The sequence below is a fragment of the Manacus candei genome, unplaced genomic scaffold (genome assembly GCF_025592945.1).
Source record: "Manacus candei isolate 608988 ecotype Guabito, Panama unplaced genomic scaffold, ASM2559294v1 h1tg000073l, whole genome shotgun sequence".
Taxonomy (NCBI): Eukaryota; Metazoa; Chordata; class Aves; order Passeriformes; family Pipridae; genus Manacus; species Manacus candei.
This window is the reverse complement of record NW_026138121.1, coordinates 4,115,048-4,129,585: the sequence shown is the minus strand read 5'-3', so window position 1 is coordinate 4,129,585 and position 14,538 is coordinate 4,115,048. Positions and strand designations below refer to the sequence as shown.

The 14,538-nt window shown below is 45.4% G+C and overlaps 1 protein-coding gene across 4 annotated transcripts in view; it reads right to left on the bottom strand.

Annotated features, from left to right (window-relative positions):
* The window catches only part of MAGI3 (membrane associated guanylate kinase, WW and PDZ domain containing 3), a 68,197-nt gene that overhangs the window by 32,838 nt on the left and 20,821 nt on the right, over nt 1-14,538 (bottom strand). For all 4 annotated transcript variants that reach the window (XM_051808528.1, XM_051808530.1, XM_051808529.1 and 1 more), the window contains exon 2: nt 1,135-1,251. In XM_051808528.1, coding sequence (XP_051664488.1) covers nt 1,135-1,251 — 117 coding nt within the window. The remainder of the gene's footprint in view (nt 1-1,134; nt 1,252-14,538) is intronic.

The window sequence follows — 14,538 nt, the reverse complement described above, 5'->3', positions numbered from 1 at the left end:
AAGAGTTAGAACAAATGGTGAGCAAGTGAACAATAATGTATAAAAACTGGGCCAATAAGTTCCATAGGAATGACAGTTCTGGTACTGACAGAGGAGGAGAGAAAAAGCTGGATGAGCTGGTAATTACAGAGAATTCTTTCTTATGCTCAGTGAACCAAAAAAACAACTTCTGTGGCAGCTGACGACGCCTGGGCCAGGCAATCCCAGTCTGGGATTCTGGGAACAGCCGTGGTATTTTATTTGAACCCAGCTGGAAGGATGCTCCATCTCCCCCTGCTTCCACCAGTACCAACTCTCTAATTTGCAATGAGCTCAGCGTGACTAAGCACGTTTGATTTTTGGGTCACCAAATCCATAACTAGGCACAGAACTTATTTTTTAACCTTACAATTGAGAGTGTAATTCAGCTACACTCCAAGCCCTGGCTGTAGGTCAGCTTTTTCAAAGCAATCAGTAAATTGCTGTGTTAATGCAGAGGTTCTCAAAGGGTTGTGTCTATGAAAATAGGCCTCCCATAGTTAAAACAGCTTAATTAAAGCTCTCCTGGAAAGGACTGCACTGATTCATTACTGCCTACAACCTACCAGCATTTTAAAGGCACATGTCAATTTTGTCAGGCAGCAGCATGAACAAGAGCTAGTAAATAAAAGATAATAACAGTGAAATGCAGTTTAAGAAAGCCACAAGCTCTTGGGCGTGCTCAGAGAGAAGAGAACAGAGTTCCTGTAAATACAAAAATGTTAGTTGACAAACTTATAAGTTTTCAGTGCAATGAATGTTAAAATCCAGTCGGTGATGAGCCTTTTGAATCAGTCTGTCTTCTCAGGATGATCAAACAGCTCCCCTGCACTCTCTGCCACTGCCACCCCTTCTGCACACAGCCCCTCCTGCCACCCTGTTTCTATCACTGAAACACTCTGAGCCTGGAATTCTGAGCTTTTTTCCTCTTTTTCAGTCCATATTGGCTGCACCAATTCGTGGCAACTTCACATATCAAGCTATTCCAGCAAAGCCAGAAGTTCCTGCTGCAAGGTAAAGCTATAAACCAGATTAAGAGAGAAGGCAATTAAAGCTCATAAATGATGTGATTGTTAGCAGGAACAGATCAAATGAGGCTGACCTTTACATACTTACAAGGGATGGTTCTCAAGTAGAGATTGTCTCTGATCACTTGCTGGAGTTTGTGGTCTATCGAGCCCTTCTGGAACTGAAGGCTCAGGTAGTGGCGCAAGTCTTTGTTGATGACTTTTCCTTAAAAAACCCAACAGACGAGAATAACTTGTAAAAATTAAGCAGGATCTCACCACAAGAATTGTGTTTCACTGCTATATAAATGTTTCAGAGAAAAAAAAGAAAGCAGTGAAAGAGTTGGGTTGTTTTAAATGCAACGACCTGAATAGAAAAAAATATTCTGTGGGTTGGAAGGGACCTTAAAGCTCATCTTGTTCCAGGACACCTTCCACTATCCCTGATTGCTCCAAGCCCTGTCCAACCTGGCCTTGGACACTTCCAGGGATGGGGCAGCCACAGCTTCTCCCGTGCCAGTCCCTCATCACCCTCACAGGGAAGAGTTTCTTCTGGCACAGTGATTTTAAGCAGAGCTGAGCAACAACCATCCAATGCCAGCATCTCCCAGGCAAGGCAGTGACAATATTCTGGAGTCGTTTGAAAGTCAATAAAAAGCATTCAAATAGAAAACGTATTACCAAAATTCAAAGTCTCCACAGACAGCAAACTACTGTCACTGTATTTTGAAGCAGTTTCCATTCAATTTACACCTACTCACTAGTCACCTGAGCTCAACATTTTGTCACAAGGGAACCTGCATCCTTGGTATTATAAAAAGAAAATATTTCCTTTTTAAAAACATTGCATAGTAGAAGAGAGTTGGGTTTTTTTTTTTTTACAATTACTCCTTTGCAATACTTCTGTCAGGTATCATTAGTGAATCTGTCACATCACTGGAGAACCACAGCCCCTTCAGCACACAAATAACTGAGCTCTTGTATTACTGCCTCATCCTTCTGACAGGAGGGTACAAACCAAGCTTTTGTACCCTGTCAGCCTCCCAGAAAGCACATTAAACAGGGTTCAGTGACCTTGGTAAATTTAAGTTACATACTACAGCAGCACACTCGGGGCTTTAGGGAAAAAGCTCAGCCTTTGTCTCCAAACCCAGCCCAGGAGATGGGCAGCAGCAGGAGAGTGCTGGTGTAGCACAACAGCAGGGAAAAAAGCTGGAACAGAGGGCTGCTCCTGCTAAATTACGTCACCAACAGGTTATGAAATGCATAAACCTGCCCTAGGAAAGGTTCTGATAGGAGCCTCTGAAAGCCTGTGAGCCCAACTGCTGAGGAGAACACCTCAACCAGGGCACAGACCCACATCAGCCCTCGCCCAGAGCTCACCTGCACCTTCAACCAACATTTCTGCACTTACATAAATGTCACATTTGGAAAAAATCCCAACACACCCAAACCATCAAAACCCTTCCACCGCTAACCAAGTTTGCCCGACCACGTTTCACTCCCAAAAAAGTTCAGCTGAATGTTTTGGTTGTGGCAAGTTTACACTTTCCCCTTCCCTTCCAGCCAAGTTAAGGGCAGGTCACACCTTGTACTCATCTCTCAAACACGACCTCAGCGACCACCACCGACCACCAGCAAACAGAATTTCAACCTGCACCCTCTTCCCTCCAAACAAAACTGTGGCAAGCTGAGGAGCATTTCCAAGTGGAACCAAGATTACCTATCAGCCCTTCAGAGAGGCCTGTGCTGTCCACAAATTAACCAAAACCCAAGTAAAACCACCTTAAGCCCCCAAGCAAAGTAAGAAAAAGCTCAGAAGAGGCAGCACAGCCTGTGTCGAACAGGAGCCCTGAGCTCCAAATGAAGTCGATTTTTCACCTGTTTTAACACTTAATTTATTTAAAAATTACATCCAAACCCACAAAAATCAATTCTGCAGCGCTAGGACAACACCTCAGCATCATTCTTGTGGCTGTCCAGAGTTCCACAAGCAACACAGCAACTCCCACTGAAGTGGATCCCACTGAATCCTCTCAGGCATGGAATGTGCAGCAGCTCCGCAGCCCTCGGGGCCAACCCTGCCTGGTGTGATGCCACTGAGCCCCCTCCTCAATTCCCTATTTTACCACCATGAACTGTCCTTTATAAAACTTTGGATTTTGCTTTTGCAGCATAATGAGCAAAACATGTAATGGAAAATGAAAACAAATGGGGTAATTCTCCAGGAAGAAAAGTATTTTCCATTTGTTACTACAAATCACTTTATTGTTTGTAGACAAGACAGTTTCTCAACACTAAAAATATGGTTTACTGCTAAAATGGCCCATCCATCTCCCTGTCAAAGCCTGATCCATAGCTCTGCACTTCAGCAATCCCAGCATATTTCACTTAGGCAGATCAATACCCCCATATTTCACTCAGGCAGATGAATCTGGTCATTAGCTACGTTCAGAGCGCTGCATGTCAGAAAAAATTTGGCAAGAGGTGAAAATCTGCACTGTATGTAGAATTACAGAGACTTTATTTACTCACTGATCTTCCCCTCTTTGTGTTTTAAAATTTAAAAGCTCATAAACCCTTTTCAATAAACATCAACTCAGTTAAAAGACAAAGTAAAGGCAAAGCTGCTGCTAAGGATACACCCACACTGAGGGGTTAATCTTAATATTAAAACCTTAAAGACTGGAGACCAAAACTCTGAGCCCAAGGTGACTAAACTGAAGACTGAAAGGGCTGCCTGGGGAAAACAGAGGAAAGTCAAACAAAACAGCAGGCAGAGGGGAAAATGACAGAAAGTCACACAATGCATTAGAAGGCAGAAAAATATAGTAAGGATGCTTTAGGCAACCTCCAGAGCTTGTTCCACGCAAAAGCCAGATTATTTCCCCTCCAGAAGCTGAACATGCTCCTTTACATTGTTTCACGCAGGCTTTTAGGAGAACTTCATGTATCAGCCTCTCTGAAATGACCTAATAAATGTCGGGTTGGTGTTTGTTGTGCTGCTGAGCTGCCTCTGAAGGACGACACAGGCAACACAGGGACCAGTCAAGAGGAATAATGCACTTTATACCGTTCAGGTTCTGCAAGATGAACAGGCACAAGCCTCTTGTTTTCAGTTTTAATTTAAATTAACCACGAAAGAGCTGTTTAAGCGAGGATAGGCACACTGCAGTTGGGCAAGAACTAAGTGGCTGCAGAAGGAAAAAAGAGGCTCGAGTGTCACTGCAGCAAAACACAGCGCTAGGAAGGACAGAGGCAAATGAGTGACAGGGACATGGTGAAAAACGGGGGTGGTGGCTCTCACAAACTGTGCTGGGGAAGTTGCCTTTGCTGCTGTACCTAAGCAGGACGAAGAACAGCTATTTATACACACCCAACCTGTCATGGAAACGCTCGAGAACACACACTGCAGTCACAAACGGAGGAGCACTGCCATGGTGCTACTAGAACTCGGCACCAAACCCCCCTCCTAGATCAGAAATGTTGGTAAAACAGCAAAGTTCAACGTTGAAATGTGCAAGTAAATTATAAGTATTCAGTCTGCGTAGTTTTTATGTTGCTGTCTGGTAATAATGTCATAAGTGCCTCTGGCTAATGCTGCTGGTATATGGAATATCTGTGATGTCCCCCACTAATCACTCTGAAGACCACGTGGGAAATTTTCCACATTGTTCTGATGAAGCTTTTACACAAACACAGGTGACAGCCTTCCAGAGACATGGAATTCTCTGCACTGCTGGGGAGTGATGCCTGAAGTTTCCATGCCAACACCTTCTGGAGACACTGGCAGCTACAGGCTCCCAAGGAGCTGCAGTGCTGATGGGTGACTGAATAAGTGGACAGTGCTTTTCTCTCAAACTTTTTGAAAAATACTTCACTGTTCATTATAAAAGCAATTTTTCAAAGTAGCAGTTTATTAAAAGCATGCTGCTTTCCTATTAAAGTATGTAATTTATTACCAGGGTTTACACCTTCGCTGTAGCTTTTAGTATAAAAATGCAATTTTAAGTGAAGAGGTGAGAAAATGGAATTGCACTCCCTTTTTTTTAGTGGAAATTTTTAAAAGCTCAGCTGCAGTCCTGGTGTGCTCTGCTGGTGAAAAGTAAACTCATAGAATCCTATAATGGTTTGAGTGGGAAGGGACATTAAAGATCATCTCATTCCGCCTCCTGCCATGGGCAGGGACACCTTCCACCATCCCAGGTTGCTCCAAGCCCCGTCCAACCTGACCTTGGACACTTCCAGGGATGGGGCAGCCACAGCTTCTCTGGGCAGCCTGTGCCAGGGCCTCCCCACCCTCACAGGGAAGGATTCCTTCCCAATACCCCATCTAACCCTGTCCACATGAAGCCATTCCCCCTTGTCCTGTCCCTCCATCCCTTGTCCCAAGTCCCTCTTCAGCTCTCCTGGAGCCCCTTTAGGCCCTGGAAGGGGCTCTCAGCTCTCCCTGGAGCCTTCTCTTCTCCAGGTGAGCACCCCCGGCTCTCCCAGCCTGGCTCCAGAGCAGAGGGGCTCCAGCCCTTGGAGCATCTCCATGGCATCTCTGGACTCACTCCAACAGCTCTAAAGGGGTTCCCAGGGCTGGAGGCAGCTCTGCAGGTGGGATCTCACCTGAGGGGGCAGAGGGGCAGGATCCCCCCCTCACTTGCTGCCCACCCTGTGGGATCAGCCCAAGATGAGGGTTTTGGGGTCCCAGCACACGTGGCCGGAGCACATCCAGCCTCTCACCCACCACCAGCTCAGGGCTGGGAAGGCAGGAGCATTCCCAGCTATTCCCGCGGTGATCTGCCGCCATCTCCCGGCACCTTCCAGCTGATCCCCCTTGTTCCGCCCCTTTCCCACTCCCCAAATCCACCCCAACCCCCTCCCCGTGGGGGGGGGGTTTAAACACCACAGAACGAAAATCACACATGGCATACACTGCCAGGAAATTTTGTTTCCTCCCTCAGAGCAGAGCAGAGGGGAAGTGTAACCAGAATTCCACGTTCAGAATCCCACACATGGGAAGGCGATCCCGGAGCGTCCACGGCTCCGCTCGGCTGCCTGATGTGTTACATAAGCTGGGACTGCAAAAGGCCACCCCGACCATGAAAATTCCACTGAAACACACGTTAGGGGCTGTAAAACAGCTCCCTGGCTTCGCTCACAGGATAAACTAAACCAGGAATTAACAGGGTTCCTCGAGTGGAAAACAGTTACTGTTTAATTAAACTGGGCTGTCAATACTCAGAGTGAGATTAAGTGATTTTCGACGTGACTAAGCAAAAGCTGTTTAAAGAAATGTTCAGCTCCACAAAGCAGGGACGATGCATTAGGAAACCCAGGTTATAACTGGTGTGTAACATTAGCTTTATTATGCTCCTCAGCAACTACTCACGTATGATAATGCCACAGAAGTTCCTGATCTAATTCCTGATCTAAACATGTGCCTCCACTGAGCACAATTATTTCCAAGCATGCAAAGGAATCACTGTATTCACATGGAGAAGATGGAAAAGCCCAGTACTTCAGTACCCACACAGTGACCTGCCCACTGGCAAATCCACATCTGTGCTCCCACCACAAGCAAAAGGTGGGAGGTTCAAATTATTTCAATTAATACAGAAAAGAGACAGCAGCATTTTGAGAACGCCTGACCCTGCCAGGAGGTGCTTCCTCAGGTTGTGGGGCAGAAACACAGATGGGTTACTGTGCAGAAGCCTGTTTTTCCTCCATGGGAGGACCAACACCTCAGGTTCCAGCTCACCCAGGCCTCCGTGACATGCTCCCACTCAACATCTCCCTGTCGCCCTCCCAGGTGATAGAGGCAAGAAATAAAGTTTGGAGTCTGCCTGTGGGAGAGTGGAGCTCCCTAAGAAAATCTGGGACAGCTCAGAAGGTGAGATGACACCACATCTGGGCCAGTGGCCCATCTGGGAACAGAGATCCTGGCCCCCTTATGGCTCAGGGGATCTGTGCAGCTTCTTCAAAGCGCAGCCGAGCTCCCCATCAGGTGCAGCATCACTTCCCAAGGGACAGCAGCAAGGAAACGGCTGTGTCCTGTCCACAGGGCTCAGTAAGCACCTGGAGCCTCCGGCGATTACCAGCTGCTTTGGAGTTAAGTCGCTGCAAGGATGTTCAAAAGACCAAAAGCAGATAATCATCTCAGGAATGTGACACGAACTTCTGCTCGCCTGCCTTTTAATGAGCCTGGAACAGCGGTAGGTCCGCTCTGCTCCCGCTCCCAAAGTCTAAATTAATCACGTCTTTTGAGTGCCAGACCCGACACCAGAAAAGGCCAAGCGGTGACTAATTCAGCAGAGATTCTCCAAAGGGCCACGGTGGGCAGGTCTCCGGCTCCCACACCGTAAGGGCATCGTGATTTGCTGTATCAGAGACATCCCTCTGAAACCAGCAACCTGTCACAAGACACAGATTCTCCCCTGACAGTGAACAGAACAGACAAGGTAAAGAATGAAAGCTGATTTCCCAGGGCAAACGTGGGAGAAGAGCCAAATACATTGGCAGCTTATTTTGGGATGTGAAATGCAAATGATGTATTCTACAAAGAAAAAAAAAAGAAAGAAAAATAATTAAAGGGCATGAAAAAAGAGCAAAAATATATTTTAATCTGTTCTGGCCATACTTACAGATTTCTCACCCCCTCCCTCAGCCCAGCATCATTTGCAAAGCTTTGGGTTGAGAGCAGACTAACAGGTGTCAAGAACCAAACTCTTCTGCAGTTACCAATGCTGCTGTCAGCAGAGGGATAACCTGGGAATGACCTGGGAAAGTTGTTTGGTGAAGGAAGGGAAAGTCCTGAGGATAAGGAGGTGATGAATGCAGATGCAACTGAGCTGGACTATTAGGGAATACGGATAGGTATGAAGGAGGTATTACAATTGAGAAAGGGGCTGTAAGGAGAAAATACTTTCAAAAGACATTTTAAATCCCTTTTTAACAAGGGCTTTCAAACATTCACCAACGGAATCTCACTAAAGCCTGCTCAGCTGTGTGAATCTCCCTCTGCTAAATGCCTGCAAGAGAACATCTGACTGAAGACAGGGACAGCAAAGCCATTTTCATTAAGCCATGCTGCACTCACACCAAGTTATTCCAGCATCTGGAGAAAACATGTTATAATAAAGGAAAAGGGGTAGTTGAGAAATTATCAAAACTTCCAGGCACAGGACAATTCGAGAGGAGGTCTTTACCCCATTACTCCTTTATGATGAGCTTTTGTACACAGCCCTGCCAAGCCCATCCCAGCCTTCCCCAAGCTTGCAGGAGATCCATTTGCTTTATCCTGCCTCTTAACTGCATCACAAAGATATTTAGGAAACATGAGCCATATGGAAATCCTTACCCTCCTGATGCCAGTGTCCTGTGGATATATCCAGGAGAGGGTCAGACCTGGGGTAGGTGAACCTGACCCCTCTGTGTGCTCTCCAGCTGTCTGGACCATCATTTTTCCATGCAATATGTCCAAGAACTGGACATCTAATAAATACTGAAGACCTAAACCAGCTACATTTACATTTTATAACCCCTTATCAAACACTCCAAGGCACAAGACTGGGTGGGAAGTCCCAGGATATCAGCACAGAATGAAGGAAGCAGGAGCAGCAGGACCTGCCCAAGCAGCAGAGAAGGACTTTCATTCCTCTAAGTAACACAACTAATCTGGAAACTTTTAACTACAATAGGAAATCTTGTCTCTTTGTACTGAAGAAAAATCACGGTGCAGAGCGTTTGCAGATTACCCTGCTGTGAAATAAAGGTTGTTAAGTGGCTAAATGTTACTGGTGTCAGTCTGCTTTGAAGAAAATTGAATTAAGGATCTCTCACGTAGCTGAACTATGGCTGTGTCATTAAAGGCATTCTGCAAATTTATAAAAAGTAAAGGGTAAGTGTGTCAGATTCACATAATTACATTAACGTGATAGATGCAGAACAATTCATGGAGGAATTTAAGTAGTCTATTGTACAGAAAAAAAATCTCAAGGCTCTTCACAGCCACAATAATCCATTAAACCAGACTCATTTACTCACTGAAAGCTGAAAAATATTGGAAAGGTTTACTTTTAAAGGCTTAATTGTAGTTTGCTATATGCTGCACAATAAATTCTTGGTAATATTCTTATTTACAGAAATTATGGTAGAGATAAGCCTTGCAGTATTAATAAATCATTTACCAGAGCACTCAAAATACTGGCGGGGTGTTTACAGTCCTACTGAAAGAAATGAAAACCTGTTTATCCAGATTTAAGAAATAGGGTTGCCACCAACCTCATTACAGTTTGTACATCCCAGTTCACTGAGGGGATTTTCTTGTTTTTGTTACTAACACAGAATACACTCAGAAAACACCAATAACTACGAATTTTGACTTTTTCAGCCTCCAGATTTAGATCACTAAAAATGATCAAAGGGGTGTTCAACACCAGCCTTTACAGGATAATGCCTTCAGATCCTCAGTCAAGGCAGTGACTGATTTAGGGAGACAAAGTTTCTCATTTCTCATTCCTGAACATCCCAGCACCCTGTGCTGCACTGTTCCCTTGAAATCTTACAGGGTTGGAAATGCTCTCCCAGTAAACCAGCCCACTGTTGGTAAACCAATGCAAAACTAATTTGGCTTTGTGTTTGCTTATGAACTTCATCATTAAAAGCATTTCAAGTTTTGAAGATAACTGAAATATGCTTTGGAAGGCACAACCCCAAACAATCTTTGAGAAACACAAAAAGCACTGGCAAACCAGGCACTGTTTATTCCAAAAAACACTCGGAGCTAAGAAGGACAAGAGGTGAAACGTAAACAGCGGGAGGCTGGATGCAATCCCCCAGGGGTTTGTTTTTGGCAGCACAGAAACAGCAAAGTCAACTGTAACAGAAGCCCCCAGAGTGTGAATATCCATGGCTGGGTTCCTGATCTACCATGAAAAAAAAAAAAATCTATTGTTTAGTGCACAAGGAAGGGGAAAGAAAATACTGGCAGAACACAGATGGCATTAGCTGGAGCCTTTTGGTGCCATTTGGTTGGTGTATGAAAATAACACTTGTTACCCAGCTCACACTTGTCACTGTTCACAGATGCACCAAAACTGGCTGAATCTTGGAAGTGAAGAATAAGCCTGGAGTGATAGGACAAGTGGGAATGGCTTAAACTGAGAGACAGTAGGTTTAGATTGAGCCCCTCTGCTGTGGAGCCAGGCTGGGAGAGCTGGGGGGGTTCACCTGGAGAAAAGAAGGCTCCAGGGAGAGCTGAGAGCCCCTTCCAGGGCCTAAAGGGGCTCCAGGAGAGCTGGTGAGGGACTGGGGACAAGGGATGGAGGGACAGGACAGGGGAAATGGTTTCCCACTGCCAGAGGGCAGGGTTAGATGGGATATTGGGAAGAAATTCTTCCCTGTGAGGGTGGGGGGGCCCTGGCACAGGTTGCCCAGAGAAGCTGTGGCTGCCCCATCCCTGGAAGTGTCCAAGGCCAGGTTGGACAGGGCTTGGAGCAACCTGGGATAGAGGAAGGTGTCCCTGCCTATGACAGGGGTGGAATGAGATGATCTTTAATGTCCCTTCCAACACAAACCATTCCAGGATTCTATGACCCAGCACAAGAGGTTTTTAACCTTCTACCACCTACCCTGAGCTCATCCCTCTCCACCTCCAGAGCACAGACCATCCACAGGCAGGGTGTGGGGACACTCCCCTGCACCCACGGAAGGCAGGTCCTATCTAACCACAACCAACAACAAAGAGCTTTTCTTCAAACAACCTAAAAGCAGGAGCACTGGGCTCGCATGCCAGAACACATTCCCAGCAGGGACAGCAGAGCTCCCAGCAGACTCCTGCTCCCTTCCCTCCTGGCTGCTCCCGGGACACAGCCACAGCACACGGCAGGATGGGGACACACACCACTTTGGAACAGAGGGAAAAGTTGGGAATTGAGGCCAGCTGCACTTGGAAACCCGTATGTAGGGCACCAACAGATAAAGGCTCCACCGGACGCAAAAACAAGGAGCATTTTGCAGTTACACAACTCCAGGGCAATTTCGTGGAGAGGTATTTTATCTTTTGATTAAAATAGAATGTATAAGTTTAGTGGGGTTAACATGAAACAAAATATACATGTAAAAAACCAAATATGAGTATACTGAGAGCAGATGAAAAATGTTGGCAGTTACTGGTGGACCACACAGCTCATTATTTTTCACCAAATGCTACTTTTCTTCTCTGTATCTTGTTACATCTATAGACACACTCGGCCTGTGCACGATTTCCATGGAATGACAGCATTTTAAGTTGGTTTTGTGCCCTGCACTGGTAGCACAACAGCTTGCATAGCCTAATATATTGCCTACAACCTTAAGGATTTTTAAAATGAAAATCCTTTTGAGTAAACTAGTCAAACTTTGAGACTCCAGCTTCACACACACCAGTATCAGATATGATTACAGTAATACATTGCACGCACACAAAAATCCATTAACCATGGGAATACAGTCAGGAGAATTACCAGTGAGCAGGGTTTGCTCTGATCATGCCAAGTATTTTAATACTCTATTATTAAATAGGAGAACAGCAAGGCACAAGGGCCTGTACAGCTGTTTCTGATATAAGATCAGACACTGAAGGAGATATGAGCAGAACTCAAATGATTTAAAGTAATGAATGGGTTTCAAATCAAATGCAAACATAACCATTTCCTTCAGCTTAACAGTGGGGAAGAAAAACGCAAAAGAACTTTCCACAAGAGAAGTTTGACCTTTTTTATTACATACGGAGACTTTCCTCTCTTCTCTTTGATTTGGTGTTTTCTTGAGAAGTGAAAAAAAGCACTGAACAGATCAACAATCTTTTGCCTATTTATAAAGATCTGTTATATTTTCAAGTGATATTTTAGTGCTCTATTCTTCTCCAGATCCTTCCCACACTTTGCTGGGAGGCTGCACGTATCCTGCTTAACTCCTGGGAAAGGTGGAGCATTTCACAACTTTCTGAAACAACTAAGACTCACTGCAGAGAATTTGGTTTAAATTCCCACAATACTCCACCTGCCAACACGGCCCATGATTTCCATCTCAAATCAAATGCATTGGCACTGATGAACAAGAATCATCCAGATAAACTGCACCCTGTGAGCCTCTGCCACAGCCAGGTATGAGACAGAGACAAGGATTTACAGGGATGTCTGGAAAATTCAGTGAGCTTGGGAGCTGGAAACACCTCACAAAAACCAAATGTAGGTTTGGCAAGGTCTAATTAAGCCTCTCGAAGTGAGAGTTGTAAAGAACAAGAGGCAACAGGGTTTTGACACCACAACAGCAGATGAATCAAATACACTGGAATATGGCTGGAATATGGAATTATTAAGTTTGGAAAAGACCTTTATGATCATGAAGTCCAACCATCAGCCCAGCACCACCACCAAACCACGTCCTCAGGTGCCACATCCACACATTCTTTTAACACTTCCAGGGATGGTGACTCCACCAGCTCCCTGGGCAAACTGTTTCAAAGCTTTTCAACCCTTCCCACGAAAAAAGTTTCCTAATACCCAATTTAAAACCTCCCCTGGTGTAACTTGAGGCCACGTCCTCAATGCAACCTAATCGAACCACCAGCCCATACGGCGACACATCAACGGGCTCCAACATGTTAAAAGAGTGTGTTACAACAATCTAAAGGGTCAAAACAACAATTAGAATTTGTAATACACCAACATGTTAAAAAAATATGAAAAATACAGGGTTTTTTAAATAATAGCACTTTAATAAAGCTTCTTAATTATGCATTCGAGGCCTTGCTGAGCTTTAATCAGTCTGCAAATCGCTACACCACAGAGGCTGTCCAGGGTGAGTTGTATCTGTCACTGCAACACTTGTATTGTAAAGTCAAATACAGACATCACAGCCATGAAATCAGAGCCCTCTGTAGCTGTCACAGGTTATAATAATACATAAATCATTTAGTCTGCTCCTAATTGAGAAGCGGAGCACCAAAAACAAAGTAACACGAACAATGGACGTGATTTTCCTCGGGCTAACTATGGCTTGTTTTTTCTAATCAACAATCTTCCATTCATTCCCTTAAGTTTGCAATGTGAGGTTTTAATTTATTCACACTAGGGAAAAAAAAAATGATTAAATGAGACAGCAAACAAACCCATTTGGTCTGGAAAGCACAATTAACATATGCAACTGAACAAAACGTTACTCGAGTCCCCAAACTGTTCTAATATTAATGCTTCCCTTTGGAAATCTGCAGCTGATGTGTAAATTCAAACTTACTGACGTTTAGGAAGTCTTGTTCCACGTCCCACCCCACCAAGGGACTGCCCACAGGGCGCCTGTGCAGGCTAAGCTGTCGCAGTGTTTGGCAGAAGCTGCCAGCCCTTGTGTTTGTCCTGACACAGCATCACGTTTCAGCTGTGACGTACGTCCAGCATACCAGATCTCATTGCTTAAGCACCGTGCAGCTCTCCAGAATGACACATTTCACTCACATCCCCAAAGAAAAATGTCCTTGCAGCTGCTCTGCGTTACACAAGCGATTTAATCTGCTTGGGACTTGGCACTGCTTTTCCCAGCAGAAGGGTAAGTGTTCGCATGCCAAGACCTTTTCATTTTTGATTTTTTTTTTTGAGTGTTCTGATTAGAATAGAACTTATGCAAATCACAGACAGGTTTATTTTTAGCCTGCTTTCCATAGGAAGCAAGACATGCAATTACACTCCGCATAATTTCTAGGCCCACTAACCTATTTCAGTCTGGAGTTTGGCAGAACAGGAGCCTGACGAAGACATTCTATCGACAGACATGCTGGATGCCTGTTCTCCTGGATCAGACAAAGCTCTTGGGTGACCATCCAACATGGGAAGCAGAAAATGTTCCCAGCGGAGGTGTCCTCCAGCTGCATTTGTGAGCGGCAGTGGTAGCTGAATCCATAAACCAATTTATACAGCAGTAACTTGGGCTCTCAAATACCATCCCAAACAACCCTGCTTTGCACTGCTTTCAAGTACAACATCTCTTCTAACAGTTGCAGTTCATTCCACACAGAAATGTCACCAAACTGCTTTTTGGGCACAGAGCTCTGTTGGGCTCCTCAACCCTCTGTTACAGCAGGACCCCCGAGCAGATGGTAAAGGAGCAATTCCTGCTCCACCAAACAAGAGCCATTATGCAGCTTCTGCAAAGGAATTAGAGCATCCTGAACCGGCTTTTCAAGGAGCTCTGGAAATGCCAGCACTGGCAGAGGTGGGATGCAGCATTCCCAACGGAGAGCTGGTGCTTTCCCAGGGAGAGGCAGCTCGGCAGTAAACCCACGGTGCAGCTCCACGGCTGTGCCTCGCCGAGCTCCCAAGGACTCCCAGGGACCTGGAAACACCAACATCTGTGTGCCAGGTCAGCACTCCTGTGATCAAACCCTCCGTGTCACAGCGGTATTGACTGGAGACATCTCACAGTTTAATTGGAAACCAACCCCCTCCCGGCGCTCTCTGCACAAACGGACAGTCAGCAAAATCCCTGGAAC